General features: G+C 44.6%; 1 protein-coding gene across 1 annotated transcript in view; it reads right to left on the bottom strand.

Moving 5' to 3' along the window:
- Manba (mannosidase beta) overlaps positions 1–15,958 on the bottom strand; it is an 86,080-nt gene that overhangs the window by 39,667 nt on the left and 30,455 nt on the right. The window contains exons 5-7 of the mRNA XM_051165484.1: positions 15,311–15,434; positions 10,071–10,246; positions 8,256–8,366 (exon numbers count right to left, since the gene is read on the bottom strand). Of these exons, the coding sequence (XP_051021441.1) occupies positions 8,256–8,366; positions 10,071–10,246; positions 15,311–15,434 (411 nt within the window). The remainder of the gene's footprint in view (positions 1–8,255; positions 8,367–10,070; positions 10,247–15,310; positions 15,435–15,958) is intronic.

Here is a 15,958-nt window from a genome sequence, read left to right as displayed (position 1 = left end):
GCCCTTGATCTCACTCTGAAGCCAAAGCTGGTCCTGATCTCACTATGAAGCCAAGGCTAGCCCTTGATCTCACTATGAAGCCAAGGCTGGCCTTGATCTCTTCTCCTTGATCTCTCCGCCCCAGCATTCCAAGTGCTGGGACGTACAAGTATGTACCATCATGCCAGCTATGGTATCATTTTTTAAGATAGAAGAGCTAGATTCAGACATGCAGAAAGCTCGAGGCACTCTTGCACATAGAGCTCTGGACTCTAACCAAGGCCCAGAAGAGCTTATGGCTGAGAAGTAAGTACCATATACTCCTTGAATTCCTTTCCCTTTCTGATCAGACAGATTGTGATTCCCAAGCTCTGAGCCACTTCTCAGCTGTGTGTAATCAGATACTTTAAAAACTGTCCATAATTTTCTCCTTAACAACAAAGCTTTGACAAGCTTGTACTTTCCAGGCTCACTTCAGACTCACTACCATGAATGTTACAGATAAAGGCCATGCTGTTTGCACCAAAAAGGACAACAAAAGTGGGGGGGGGGGGTGCAGGGGGCGGAACTTGCCTGGTCTCCACAAATAGTTCCAGCCTTCTCCTCGCTGCACCCTTGCTAACAGCACAGACAGAAGTCACCAGGTCAGCCTTCGCACAGCAGCACAGTCGTCTGATCACTGTTCAGCCAGATGTGTATCGTAGGTGTCTGATGCCAAACAATCATTTTGACACCTCCCTTTTCCTATGTGACAACGCTGGATTTGTTTGTAAAAATCAAATGGCATATATCATGGCCAAAACGACATGCAGATAGTAACAATAATCTCTTAGAGGCCTTTATTCGGATAATTATACCATTTCATTTTGTTTGGGGCAAACTAATATACTTAATGAGGGTTACTTACAGTGGCATAAGCAAAAGGCTATTTACAGGAATATAGACACTTTGCCAATGGATACACCACTGAAGAAAATCTCTCCCCTACGTCCAAAACGATTATCTATTGGCCTTCTGGCATGGTGGCGGGAACAGAGAGCTGAGAGCTCATGTCTTTTGTTTCAACCACAAAAAAAAAAAAAAGAGAGAGAGAGAGAGAGAGAGAGAGAGAGAGAGAGAGAACTGGAAATGGCATGAGTGTGTCTCGTCTCCAGTGACAGATAGGTCCTCCCTCCCAGACCCCAGAGCTCGCTCTACCTCCCACAGCTCACAGCCTCCTAAAAGAGCATTGGCAGCTGGAGAGCAAGTGGATAAAACATGAGCCTGAGAGGATGATAAGATTCAAACCACAGTACTGATCTTTGGGGTATGTATCCAGGTTTGCCAATCGACCTTGTCACAGCCAAGAGATGGTCTTATTTTAAAGATGTTCTCTCAAGTAAAGTGAAAGACAGGTAAATAATTTGAAAAGGCACTAAACACAAAGGTAAGTTTGGCATAGACAAACAGTTTGGCAAGCTTTTTGTTTCCTTTTGAGCTATTCCAACTACTTGATAATGCCTCTGAAATTAAAATAAACAAATAAATTCTTCTCAAGTATTTCTACTACAAAATCAGAGAAGAGCTGAACATGAGCAAACAGACATTTTTCTGGTCTGCTGACGCGGTAGAAATGTCTGTTTCCTGGTGATGGCCAGAGAGTTCTCCAATCCTATCTGGACCTGACAGCACAAAGCTGCATTGCTTATTACTTCTGAGTTCACTCTTATGAGCATCTATTTCTTTTCATTTTCTTGTGATACAGTAAGTTCTTTTTACCAAATTTCTTGTGTATTTATTGTCAAAAAAGTGGCTTAAACCTTGAGGTTTCACTGAATAGTGTTCAAGACAAAATTACCAAGTATACTGTATCTGATGGCCTCTGGAAACTACAAGAAAAAAGATAATTCCAAAGAAAATAATTCGTGCAGACGAGTGCAAAGTCTAAGCTAAGTTGCAATGTCTATTTTTTTTAAATCACAGAGTACTTCCGTATCAGAGTTCACTTTATGCTCCTCTTCTGCCCTATACCCACAGTAAACACTTCACTTAGGGTGGAACCTCTAGACTTTATCAGGCTTTTGCCACTGATGAGACAGTTAAAAAGAATGAAGCATTTCTAAAGTTCTGAAGATGTCACATCTGAAGAAACGCTTCCAAAAGAACACATTCCACAAGGTTCACAGACTGAGCTTCAGGCAGCAGAGGTCAGTTTAGGGTTCACCTCTTGGACTTCCACAGTAATTGTTGGTCATACTCGCATTTTTATCTTGGAAAATGGCAGAGAATTAAGAAACGTGGAAGCAGTTGCTTGAAGTTATCTGGTCTCTGCCTCCCATCTTAAGGAGGTGCTGGCAGTCAAAGTCAGTCCTCATCCATGATGCCTGGCCAGCACTTTAACCAACTGAGCCATCTCCCCAATCCCTTCATTTCAGTGCAATGATACAATTCAGAAAGCAACAGCTAGAGAAACAAATTGTGTTGAAAGCAAACTCAAGCAGTTTAACTGCTCTGAAAAGAACTATGTGGGGCTGGAGAGATTAAGAGCACTCCTTGTGTGGGATTGGCAGAGGAAGGGTTGAGGCAGCGTCAACCCCAGATACCTCAGGTAAGGGTGGCAGGAATTGGCTTCCTCCCCTATCCTCCAACCTGGCACCAAAATCAGCTGCCAGATTATCAACATTAGTAAGAATTTGCTACCCTGACAGTTATCAGGCTTCACTTCCTGTTTGACCTTAGAAGATTTTCCCCTTGGACCCCCTAGTCTCTGGGTACGCAGATAAAGTATCTCCCCATAGCCCTGTCCTAGCCAATTGTACATGGCTACACAGACCTTGCCACAGAGACTCTGCCCTCCTCCCTAGGGGTGTAAGTACCCCCCCGTTGCACCTCCCCCAATAAACTGCACTAGTTCTCTGAAGCTGTTCCTGGGTATGTGTGTGTGTGTGTGTGTGTGTTCTTTACCCAAGTACTCACTGCTGAACAAGGTCCTGTCTTAAGTTTCCCTCTCTCCAGCCCAGGCCCGCAGGCTGCCTATCCAGAGGGGGAGAAGCCAACATGGAGCTGCATCCTTGCTCTTATGGAGAATCCAAGTTTGATTCCTAGCAACCACGTGGTGGCTCACAACCATCCGTAACCCCAGGTCCAGGTGACAGGATGCCTTCTTCTAACCCCCCGCAGCACATACACAACTACAAACACTCACAAATAAAATAAAACTAACAAATCTAGTTTTAGAAACTAAAAAAAAGGGGATATACACAAGACCAAGGACACTATATAACTAGAGTTCTCCAAAGAAACTTTCATGCATGATGCAATATTTACCAAAGGCTCAATAATAAGAATGAGCCGGATCCAATTCTCTACACATATTATCAGAATTCAAGAAAAACTAAGCCCAACAACAGATGTGGAAGAAACAGTATTTTATCACTGACATTTCCTAGAACTCCCAAAACATAGTAATAATGAAAACTTGACAGCAAAGCCAGGCCAGTCTGCACCCATTCACTGCATGTCCTTGGGCGAACTCTCGCGGCTCCCTGAGGAAGCCACTGACAGCAGCCATTTTGTAAATTTTTAACTAAGTTTTTGACAAGGAGAATGAAGGGAGGTGGACTGGCTTAAATATTGTGTCCCCCAAATTCAGGTCTACCCCAAACCTCAAGAAGTGACCTTATTTGGAAATAGTGCTTTAAAGATATCAGTCGTTGACCAGGCATGGTGGTGCACGCCTTTACTCCCAGCACTCTGCAGGCAGAGGCAGGTGGATCTCTGTGAGTTTGAGGCCAGCCTGGTCTACAAAGAGAGTCCAGGACAGCCAAGGTTACACTGAGAAACTCTGTTTCGAAAAACCAAAAAGAAAAAAAAAATCAGTCATTGGGCTTGAATGAAGTCATACCAAGCTCTAACCCAGTGCATAAGAAGGTGGGTGTTGTGATGGATGCCTATGACCTCAGCATTTGAGGAGGCAGAGAGGGGGAGAAATAATATGTTTCCAAGCAGCCTGGACCAAATAGTGAGACCTTGTCTCAAAAACACACAAAGTTAGAAAGAGAGAGTGGGAGCCGGGAAAGGGAGGGGAAAGGGGTTACATGGCGACGGAGACAGAAATCGGAGTCTGGCGTGTGCAAAGCAAAAAAAAAAGAGGATTTCTGGCAGTGACAGGAAAGAGGCAAGGAAGGGCCTTCCCAAGTCTGTGACAAAGGAAGCCTAGCTCTAGGCACACCTTGGTTTGGACTTGCAGCATCTGCAGTTGTGAGAGAACACGTTCTCAGTATTTTGAGCAACCTAGTTGGTCAGAATGTGCTCTGACAACACAGGAGAAATGAACACATAAGAAAACACTGCGCAGCCTCCAGGGGGAACTCTATATGGAAACACACCTCCATTGTTCTGATTTTCACACTGCCTGCCTGGGAGCTAGTGAGGTCTTCAGAGAGTTCTGAGTAGCACTTAGAAAAGACAAAGCAACAACTCGGATGGGTGTCATGTGCCCTTTCTGCCCTAGGAAACTGCAAAGATGAAAATGGGGATTTAAAAATCAAAGAAAGGAGCTGGAGCGGCTTTTAGATTTAAAAGCTGAAGAAGTCCCGATTGCTTTTCTGATTCGAACAGCTGCTGGTGATCTTGTGCACCCAGCTTGGGAATATGAGATACAAGTTTTAATTGATGGTTTACATTGTCTTATAGCCTTCCGAAAATAACTGAATAATCGACGCCAGGGACAATATGAATAGCCTTCAGCAAAATCAGTTACCTTCCACAGAGAGGGCTGTGAGGTAGCTATGCTAAAGAGAAGTGGCGACTTAAGTGCCTTTCTATGCCAAAAAAGCAAACTATGATTAGCATTCCAAAATATTCACTGGGTCACCTACTGCACACAGCTGATGAACAGGTTTGGTTTTCCAGGCCCCACACGGTGGACCTTTGAGTACCATACACAGGCCTTTCCATCTCTCAATCTTTCTCTCAGGTACTTACTTGGTCACAGAGATCCGGAAGTTACTATCACACTATGTACAGCAACCATCTTGCCAACTCTGGTTCCTTGTACATAAGTCCATCCACTTATATGCTCAAATGCCTATGTGTGGACAAGTTCCTGATCCACAGCTGGACACCGTTACACTGTGGCAAAGACAGACACGGTAGTGTCAGGAGCTGCCATAGCCACCATCTTGGCTGCAGTCGTTGCTAGAAACTTTGCAGTTTGGTTTCCATTCTGGTCAAAGAAACCAGTGGCCTCCTCACGGACAAAGCCACAGGACCCTTCTCAGTGCCTTCCTATCACAAGCACCTTTGCATGAGTTGATGCATGTGAGCGCTGTCTGCTCCTAGGATACAGTCTCCCTCTGGCTCCGCACTCCTCCACTCAACCTGGGTGACTCTCCACCTCTGGCCATCCCTTCTTAGATTTCTCTACAGACTTTTCTCTTGCCACCTCTTCCTTTATTATAATTCCTCAGAGTTCTGTCCCCTTTTGTGTCACCCCCCGGCCATAGCTACAATTCTCTATACTCTCCTGGTTTACACATCCACATCCCTAACCCAGTTTAAATCCTTATTTTGTTTTGTTTTTCTGTTTTCTTTAGAGAATGGTGATCTTATAGATAGCCCAGGCTGGCCTCAAACTCTGACTCTTTGTCTCGGTCTACCAAGTGCTAGGATTACAGGCACGTGCCATCATGCTTGGCTTGCCCCCCACCAAAGTTCCTATTTCTCTAGCGTGTTCGTTAACAGCTATTGGCATCTGAGCAAATAAATGGATGGACTGATGTACATGGAATCCGAGTTGGCACGAAAGTTGGTATAGTATATAGTGTGATAGCTCCTTCAGAATCTCTGTGACCAAGTAAGTACCCAAGAGAAAGATTCAGTTGGTTGACGCAGTCACCTCCCAGACAAGTTATTAGCCTCATTAAGGTCTCAGAAAGAACCGAACATAGTGCATTATCCCAGTTTTATCACACACACAGCAGCCAAACCACAATGGCTCTCAAGAGGCAGCTGAGTGAATAAGCTTGACAATCATGAACTCCACAGAAGCCACAGAGACAGGGGACACTCCACAGCCACACATGAATGCAGGGAGGGGACAGCACGTCACCACTCCCTTCAGTGGTCAAAGACTGGACTCTTCATGCAGAGTCTAAAGGAAAAGAAATGCTGTACTGTTGAGAGACAGTTTTCTGGTGCAGCCATCTCAGGAGCAAGTTCCATCTTGCTCGCAGGGTCAAGACCGAGTTCATATTCCCAGGTCCCCTCCCCCACCCAGCGGAACCCAACTCCTATCTTGCTTCTTCGGGTGTTTCATGTGTGTCAGTTAATCAGTAAAGGACGTAAAGAAGTTGCCATTGTCTGTTATCTAAACTAAGGCTCACGGGTTGTAAATGTGTTGCCCGTCTTGACCTAAAGCTTGCCCACTCCTTTGTTCCCGGATTATTCTAAACTCCAGGCCAAAGTCCAAGAGACGATGTGACTGGAAAAAGCTGAGTTGAGGATCTTGAAACTAGGTGACCCGGAAAGGTCCAGTCACCCATGTTTACTTCCTTGCTCAACCCTTTGTGTCAAAATATGGTTGGTCAATCCAACACCTCACCATACTCCTGTTCCCATTCTTTAAAGATGTTGTACAATCTCTCTTTGAGGGCGCCATTAAGATTCCGAACACATCCTGCTTCCCTGCACATGAAGAAAATAAAGCTTGCATTTTAAGCTTCTGTCTCTAAAGTAAGTTTTCTCGGCTTCCACGTCAAACCCAACAGCACTACTAATAGTTCTTTTTGCTCTGTAGTAAGCTTAAATGACTCATTATTTTTCACATTTTTTTATGAAGACAACACCCAATAAACCAGTATATGGGAGGCTGGAGAGATGGCTCAGATACTCTTCCAAAGGACCTGTGTTCAATTCCCAGCACTCACATGGCAGCTCACAACTATATGTAACTCCAGTTCCAGGGGTTCTGACACCCTCACACCTATGCACATAAAACTAAATAAATTTTAAAAATCAGTAGGTGGGGCAGGAGAGATGGCTCAGAGGTTAAGAGTACTGACTTCCCTTCCAAAGGTCCTGAGTTCAATTCCCAGCAGCCACACGGTGGCTTATAGCCATCTATAATGTGATCTGATGCCCTCTTTTGGCCTACAGGTATACATACAAGCAGAGCACTGTATACATAATAATAAATAAATCTTAAAAAAGAAAATCAGTAGGTGGGAGACATATATCCCCTGCCAAGAGGATAAAGAAAAGAAAAGAAAAAAAAAAAAAAAAAGAATTGTCCTTGAACATGCTATGCATGCATACATAGAACACTTAAACAAAAGACAATGCAAATGAACTGTACTTGGGCTGCCATCTGAGCCCATTGTGAGGGCTGGCACCACGGGGAATCCTCCATTGACTATAGACAAGAAGATCCATGTCATAGGAAGGAACACTCTAGGAAAGGACTGTTGATACCGCTGTTTGTATACTGTGGCTGTAATAGGCTGTAATAAGCTGCCTCATTCTGACTGCCCCATTTTAACATAAGGAAATGGCACTTGAAGGGTTGTGTTAAGCCATATAGCTCATAAGCAAGGAAGTGCAGATCTTTGCATTTCTAAGTGCTAGATCCTGACCAGGAAGGAAAGTTAGAAAGCATGCTGAGAGGCTTGTGAATTTGGAAAGTGAAGTAAATAGAAGGGTTTTGTTCTGTTTTCTTTTGCTTTGCTTTGCTTTTTTTGGCTTGGTTTGGTTTGGGGTTTTTTTGTTGTTGTTGTTGTTTTGGTTTTTTTGTTTTGTTTTGTTTTGTTTTTGCGAGGGAGGGGGTTGGTTTTTTTGAGACAGGGTTTCTCAGTCTAGCCTTGGCTGTCCTAGACTCACTTTTCAGATGAGGCTGGCCTTGAACTCACAAAGATCCACCTGCCTCTGCTGGGATTAAAGGCATGTGGGATTATTTTTGTTGTCATTATTCTGAGTATTAGAAGTTAGAAGAGAAAGGGTTGAGCACACAGGAGAAGGCTGAGGCTGTGGCATGTAGTGAGAGATGTGGTCTGAGTTCCTGGCTCAAAGGAAAGAAAGAAAACAAGGGAAAAGTGTGAAACACAGGAGGCCATGGCCAAAATAGAAGTCCAATTCATTTGCAAACACAAACCCACAGCAACATACCCAGAAAATTTGAAAACTATCACTCTTGATGGTAGAATTCTAAATTTTGCTAATTTCTTCTTTTCTTTCAAATCTCAGTGTTTCTATTTTGTCAAGGAGTAACTGCCTTTTCACAAAATGGTTTCTTTATTTACCTTGGCTGATTTTTCAATACTTAAATCTCCATCCAGCACAAAGAGAACTGTCATATTATACCCAGTCTGGCTTCCATGTCCATGAGGCCACCAGGTCTCCACGGCAATCTCCTTTTAAGAAACAAATCACTGTAAGTCACGCAGCATATTTTCAGAAAGACAGTACCACCCAAGCATTATATAAATTTCTCAGTAGTAAAGTACAAACTGTGTCCTGAAGTAGCATTAATCTTCATGCCTACACTTACGCCAAAGCCTAGGCACTGAATCACTGTTTTAAATTTTTATATATTTGTTTCTTTGCCCAAGTTGGCTTCAAACTCTGTATATCACAGAAGATGACCATGACCTACAGGTCCTCCTGGTCCACACCTCCTGAATCAGAGGGTTTATGGGGGTGCCGAGGCTCGAACTCAGGACTTCTTGCCTACTAGGGAAGGACTCTACCGACTGAGCTATGCTCCCAGCCCCACCAATGAGAATATTTAAAAACTCAACACAGATAAGCATGCAGAGCACCATGCAGGTATGAAAAAGCAGCTGTTCCCGGCTCTCCCTCTCCACACTGCGCTTATTCTACAGTTTCAACCCTTGGAATTGGATGTGGACGTTGGTTCTTCCTCTAAAGCCAGGACTAGAGCTCTTGTGGAGTCTTGCTTCCTTCCCCATTGCTGTTACTCTTCTCTGTCCTTGCCAGTTCACAGTCACCAAACGGGTTAATAGAAACAAAGCGAGCTAAACCTACCCCATCTTGCCATGAAAAGACCTTGAGTCCAGGTTTAGAGTTTTACAGAAGGAAAAAAATACCAATATTCAGAGCAAATGAAAAGAAAGGAGAAGATCCGCCACCAGGAGGGCAAGGACACTGCCAGTGACACAGGAAAAAAAGTTATAAAGATATAGCCGACTTCTTAGAAGAAATATTGGCAAATGAGTCACATATTCATTATATTAATCTTACGTGTAAGAAGAAAAACCACTCATTAGTAATACACAAAATACACCAGAAGTTAAAGGCAAAGCTTAAGTGCCATGTGTGGTGATACACATCTGTAAACCTTACGAGAGCCGGAAGCAAGAGGACCACGGAGCTACATATTGGGTTTTAGGCCAGCCTGGACTACAGTGTAAGACCCTATGACAAAGCTGTAATCCCAGCACTTGGGAGGCAGAGGCAAGCGAATCTTTGTGAGTTCGAGGCCAGCCTGGCCTACAAAGTGAGTCCAGGACAGCCAAGGCTACACAGAGAAACCCTGTCTCAAAAAACAAAACAAAGCAAACAAACAAGACCCTATGTCAAACAAACAAAAGGAAGCCACCCTGGACTGCATAGTAAATTCTACTTTGTGCCACAGTGTGCAGTCTTACCTCAAAAACAAAAATAAAAACAAAGAAACAAAACCTAAATAAATAAAACCCCTGAAAATGAAAGAGAGAGAGAGAGAGAGAGAGAGAGAGAGAGAGAGGGAGAGAGAGGGAGAGAGAGAGAGAATTTGGTCTCTAAGAAATGCAAGGAGTGGGCTGGAGAGATGGCTCAGTGGTTAAGAGTAGGGGCTGCTCTTCTAGAGGTCCTGAGTTCAGTTCCCGGCACCTACATGGCAGCTCACACCTGTCTGTAACTCTAGTTCCAGAGGATCCGACACCCTCTCTCAGACATACATGCAGGCAAAACACCAATGCAAAATAAATTATTTCAAAAAGAAAGAAAAAAAAAAACCCACAAGGAGGAAGTAGGTAGCCACTCCCACTCTATCGTGTCCTCCTTGCCGGGCAAGTGCATTCATCCAGCACTCCCCAGGAAGTGACATCACTCACCTTGTTAACTTTCACATGGAGTTTAATAATGCTTTGCCCGTGATGAAGCTCAATGTTGAACGTTTGCTGTGTTTGCAGTTTAGGGATGGCTACGGTCACCTGACCACCAACCGGCTTTGAGCTTACAACATCAAAAGAAGCCTCTATTTCAATAGCCCACTCCTGGGAAGTGTTATCTACAACACGGAAGAAGAAAACCTCATCATCACCATCCCTGCATGACTCAGGGGTAGCTAAAACTAAGACGAGAGCAGCTTAGCCTAGTCTAGTGCTGTCCTCCGTCTTGTGGGGTGGGACCTTTGTCTAGAACACAGCTTCCTGGGGCATCTCTTCAGGAGTCTAGAAGTCACCAGTTCCTACATCAACCTACAGTCCTCACCTCTCTCATGTGCAAGATACTTTTCGAAGTAGAGCTGGGAGGCAGGAACAAAAGAACAGGGCAAGCCAGGGTGGTGGTGGTGCATGCCTTTAATCCCAGCACTCGGAGACAGAGGCAGGTGGATCCCCGTGAGTTCGAGGCCAGCCTGGTCTACAATGTGAGTCCAGAAAAGCCAAGGCTACACGGAGAAACCCTGTCTAGAAACGCCCCCCAAGAAAAGAACAGGGCAGATGGACCCCAGAATCCTATATAGCACCCCCTCCCAACCCAATTATTGTCTGGGCCCAGACAAGAAACAAACTCTCGAAGGAACAGGTGCACAAGCGAGGCTGCCTGCCCTCTTTGAGAGGCCTGGGCCTGGCGCCTCCTTCCTCACCGATGCCCTGTGCCCATGCAGGAGAGGTTGCAATTTCTTTTGGTCTTATGACCTCAACCAGGAAGCTGATCCAGAGGAGGGCAAAGATTATGGTTCTAAACGATGACTCACTTCAGGGTTTTCCCAGGGCCAGTTCATGCAAGTTCTTGAAAGGAGGAGGGAAGAGAAGAAAAAGCAAAAGTATGGAAGGAAGGGTGGACCACGTGTCTGACCCGGATGGGAATTCACAGTGATGCTAACCAGATACACCCCTGTTCAAAGGATCAAGGAGTCATTAAGGCTTCTCTGACGCATGTGCTGCACGTTTGACTGAAAAAGTCCTCTAAAGGAAGGCTGAGGGTGTGACTACCTGGAGGAGTGCTGGCCTAGTATGTGTGAACTCCTGCGCTTCTCAAGAAATAGGGTAAAGAAATTCTCCATTGGTTAGGTATAGTGGTGCAAGAGAGAGGGGCAGGGGAGAGAAAGAGGGAGGGGGTGAGGGTGGGGAGAAGAGAAAGAAAACAAACAAAACAAAGAAAAAAATTCTAGCTTTTATATTATAATAGATTTATCAGTATGTGGCTGACAAAAAAGAAAAGAGGGCTAAGAGAGTTGGCTCAGTAGGTAAAGGAAACTGTCGCCCAGGCTCACCATCTGAGTTCTACCCTCAGGCCCCACATGGTAGGAGGAAAGAATTGATTCCCATAACCCGTTCCTCTGACCCATGCAAGCATGCAAGCACATGCATGTGCACACACACACACACACACACACACACACACACACACATTAAATGAACAAATAAAATGTAATTTTTTTAAAAGAAAGAAAAAGTTTTATTCAGCTGAGTAAGTTTAAAAAAAAAGTGTAAAAAAAGAAATGGAGAGCTAGGTGTGTTAGCGCACACCTGTAATCCTAGCATTTGGGCAGTAGAGGCAGGAACTCCTGGAGTTCATAGGGTCATCTTCTGCTATCTAGTAAGTGAAAGGGCAGCCTGAACTATGTGACACCCAGTCTCAAAAAACATACAAAACATAAATGGGGGGGTGGGTGAGTTCGTTAAGTCTGGCAATGTGTTCCTGGAGGACGCACTTTCAAACCATACCCTACAGGGCTGACGAGATGGCTCAGCAGTTAAAAGTGTCTGCTGCTCTTCCAGGGGACTAGGGTTATATCCCAACCCCCATGTCAGCCAGTTCACAACTAACTGTTACTCCGGGTCCACGGATTTTACACCTCCTGGCCTCCTTGGGCACCTGAATTCATGTGCACATACCCACACAGAGACTCAGAAAGGTAAAATAAATATATTTTTTAATCCTGTCTTGCTTTAGCTTGTGCCTACTATAATAAAGTCTCAGGCATCGATGTCTCCATCTGCCATATACTGTGAGAAGAAACTGAGTTCTTCCAGGACTCTCACAAGGTAGTAATGGGATGTCTAACTTGCAAAGGAAAGGAAAGACCTATGGGACATTAGAGGCAGAAGGAGCTTGGCGGTCTCCAGTTCCAGGGCATCTGATACTTTCCTCTGAAGTCCCTAGGCACCAGGAACACATATGGTCCGTATACACATATCCAAGCTAAAAACTCACACATGTAAAACAAAATATAAATCATTTTTTAAAATGTTAGTCTAAAAATAACAGGGTCTTGGAAGGAGGAACACTGTATTCCATGGAAAATGGTGTTTGACCCTCCACTGTGGTGATACGGTGCTAAGCTTAGCACCTCCACTTCTCAGATGCCCAAGCTACCTGAGAAGTGCAAGGTAACTAACAGTCACGTGGGCATCTTGCAAAAACAAGTTAAAGGCTTTCCTGAGTAACCGGACAGGTCTATAAACTATAGCCAAAACTCTTCTCTACCTGGATAAAACTAACTACATGAGTCATGGATGGGCTGGAGAGATGGCTCTGTTGTGAAAAATACTGACTGCTATCCTAGAAGACTGGCTTCCAGTCCTAGCACTCCCATCAGATCACTCAAAACTCCTATAATTCCAATCCCAGGAGACTGCTTTCAAGATGCCCACACTCACACACATGATGCACATGCAGACTGACTCCTCACACATATACACATGTTTTAAAATCTTAGAAAAAGAAAGAAGGAGAGCGACAGAGTTTGGTGGTATAGGCCTTTAATCCCAGCACTCAAGGCAGAGGCAGAGGCGGGCAGATCTCTGGGCATTCAATGACAACCTGGGTACATGGTGAGTGTTAGATGGGGCTGCTGTGATGGCTCAGCAGGCAGAGTGCTTGCCATCAAGTGTGAGGGATGGTTGAGATTCCTGAATTCTTGTAAAGGTGAGTGCTACAGCACATGCCTGTAACCTCCGGGGAGACTGGAGGAGGAGAGGAGAGGCTCCTCAGCAGCTCGTGGCTAGATACCCTGACAGATAAGACAACAAACTAGAGACTGAAACAGAATGCAAAGCAAGGACAGACACCCAGGGCTGTCTTCAGGCCTCCATGTCTGTGCCCCAGTGAGAGAGGCCAGATGGCATCCAGGGTTTAAGGACTAGGAGGGAGACAGGAACATTCAGGTAGGCACGGGATGGTCTGCCAGCACTGTGGTCTGCCGTCAGTGATCAGTGCCTGTGCAAGAGGAGGGCATTTCATCTCACTGGAGGAAAAGGCTGCTCCAGGGCAGCTGCCTTAACTGTCTTTCTCCTGCTGGGTCCCTCACTAGCATCCTCCTGCACCCTGCCCTCCTGAACCATTATTAGAAAATGAGAGTCTAGTGGGAAACCGTGGTCCTGTGCATTGAAGGAAGGCGTGATGACACCACTCCGCCGTCTCTGAGTCAAGCAATGTGTAAACTCCAACACCACTCCACGTTACCACATTGTGAAATGTGTAAACTCAGATGCAATACACTTTCCCAGACTCACATTAGGGCAGATTCAAGCAGCTGTTTTTCAGGAAGCTGCCAGCTAAACTGACCAGACAGGCAGCCTCATAATTGATTGACACAGCCCTGTGCTCTCCTTCACCAACCAGCGGAGCTCCTTGCCTACTTAGAGGAAACTCTCAAAACTGAACTGAAAAAACAAACAAACAAACAAAAACACCAAGGGCAGAAGCCACTCAAAATAAGGACAAGCCAATGAGACGGCAACATACCTGAGTGACCAGATGGCAACACAGGAGACTAGTCGTGCAGCCTAATATAAATGAATCTATTTTAAGAAAGGATACTGCCATTTTAAGGAGAAATTAACTAAAAAAAAAAAAAAAAAAGAACAGAAAAGAGAAGCCAGAGAAATAGACAGATAATGTCAACGACTGCGTGCCAATTAGATACTCAGCAAGTCTGACCAATTTTTGCCATGTTTTTACATTGCATTTTTTAAATGAAGGCATAATAAAGAATGGCTGTACACAGAGTAGGGCACTGTCTAGCTGAGAGGACAGCCAATTCCTCTACTCATGGCCAGGTCATCCTGAATGAAGGAGGCTGCTGAGGCTGAGGCAAACACCTAGGTGTGGACAGGACACGAGCAGAGAGCCTCTGAGTTGGTGGCCGTGTCTTAAACACTAGTCAGAGACCATCAGCCTCGCTCAGCTCAGTAAGTCCAAAAGCAGGCTGGAGAGATGGCTCAGTGGGTCAGAGCGCTTGCTGTGTAAACACAAGGACCGGAGTCCAGGACCTCGCATCTATGGAAAAAGCTGGATGTGAGCATACACAGGCTTGTAACTGCAGTGCTAGGGGCCAGGTGGAGACAGGCAGATGGCTACAGCTTGCTGGCTCCCAGCACAGCAGCAGCTACACTGAGAGATCCAGAGGTCCTCTCTGGCTTCCATGACATATTCATACACGATATACATACTTACATAAGATACACTTAGAAACAAATAAATACATATCATAAACACAACATTAAGAAGAAAATAAGTGTGACAGCAAGGAAACTGACCGCAGGAAAGCCGGGTTGAGAGGACTGCAATCCCAGCATGGGGTGGGAGTGAGGGGTGGGCAACGGTGGCTAAGGCAGAAGGGTGCCTCAAATGTGAGGCAGCCTGAGCCACAGAGTGAGGGCAAGCAAACCAAGCAACCTTCCCTTCCTCCCTCTTTCCTTCCTTTCCTGTTTTTGTTTTCCTCCCCCAAAATATTTTAGCCGTTTTATCTACCTACAGGCCTAGTTTATACTGTAAATTTTCATGATAAATCATTAGTATGTATTTCACACTTTTATAAACTGGATATGCTGAATTATTTTAAGAAGTCCCTGAAAATACCCATATCCTAAATTATAAACACAATTTTTATAATAATAAGGAGAAGACTCAAAAAATTTTTTTAACAAATCACAATTCTTTTTTTTTCAGCAGTTTAAACCCATCTTTATTATAATTTATTTCAGATTACATCCTGATTGTTATCCCCTCACTTGTATCTTCCCATTTACCTTACCTCCCTCTTTTGCCCTACTCCCCTCCCCTAGATCTCTGACAGAAGGAGACCTCCTCCCCCACCAAGAAATCACACTTCTTAACTTACCATAAACTGGCAAAAATGTGAAGTAATTCAGATGACTAATGTTATAGGCTTCAATTCTAACATCTTTCCAGATTCCTTGAGAGGGAAAGGCAGGCCCCCAGTCCCAGCTGAAGGAGCACTGTGCCTGCAATTTCAAGACAAGAAAAAGAGAAGTACATTCTGGTTACTTGAAAAACTAAATATTATAAAGAAGAAACTTTTTCAGGGGGAGTGGTCTATAAGAACAAAGGATAAGAGGTATGTGTACAAAAAATGTCATGATGCATGCTACACATGCTAAATAAAAGAAATTAGTAAAAAAAAAAAAAAGGAAAGATGCTGTCTTTAAAATATTACACAATGCATGTGCATATCAACTTACTAATGATGCCATAGCAAAACACATGGACTGGAGGGGGCAGGACTGAGATGTGTTTACAGATGGCTACCTTCCTCATCTGTCTTTTCTTGTGCAACAGCATTCTTGTGCCTCTTCCTCCCTCCCACCCTCCCCAACCGCTGTTGCTGTCCAAATTTCCTCACCCTAACCACCCTGGTAAATGTGCTCACCAAATACAATGACGGCCACATTCTGAGATACTTGAGTAGAAAGTGTGTTACAACCTTGAGCACTTGAGTTTGGGGAACATAGTCTCCCTCCTGGTGTCC

The sequence above is a fragment of the Acomys russatus genome, chromosome 23 (assembly GCF_903995435.1).
Source record: "Acomys russatus chromosome 23, mAcoRus1.1, whole genome shotgun sequence".
NCBI lineage: Eukaryota > Metazoa > Chordata > Mammalia > Rodentia > Muridae > Acomys > Acomys russatus.
The sequence above is the reverse complement of the archived record's forward strand: the minus strand, read 5'-3'. Positions and strand labels throughout refer to the sequence as shown.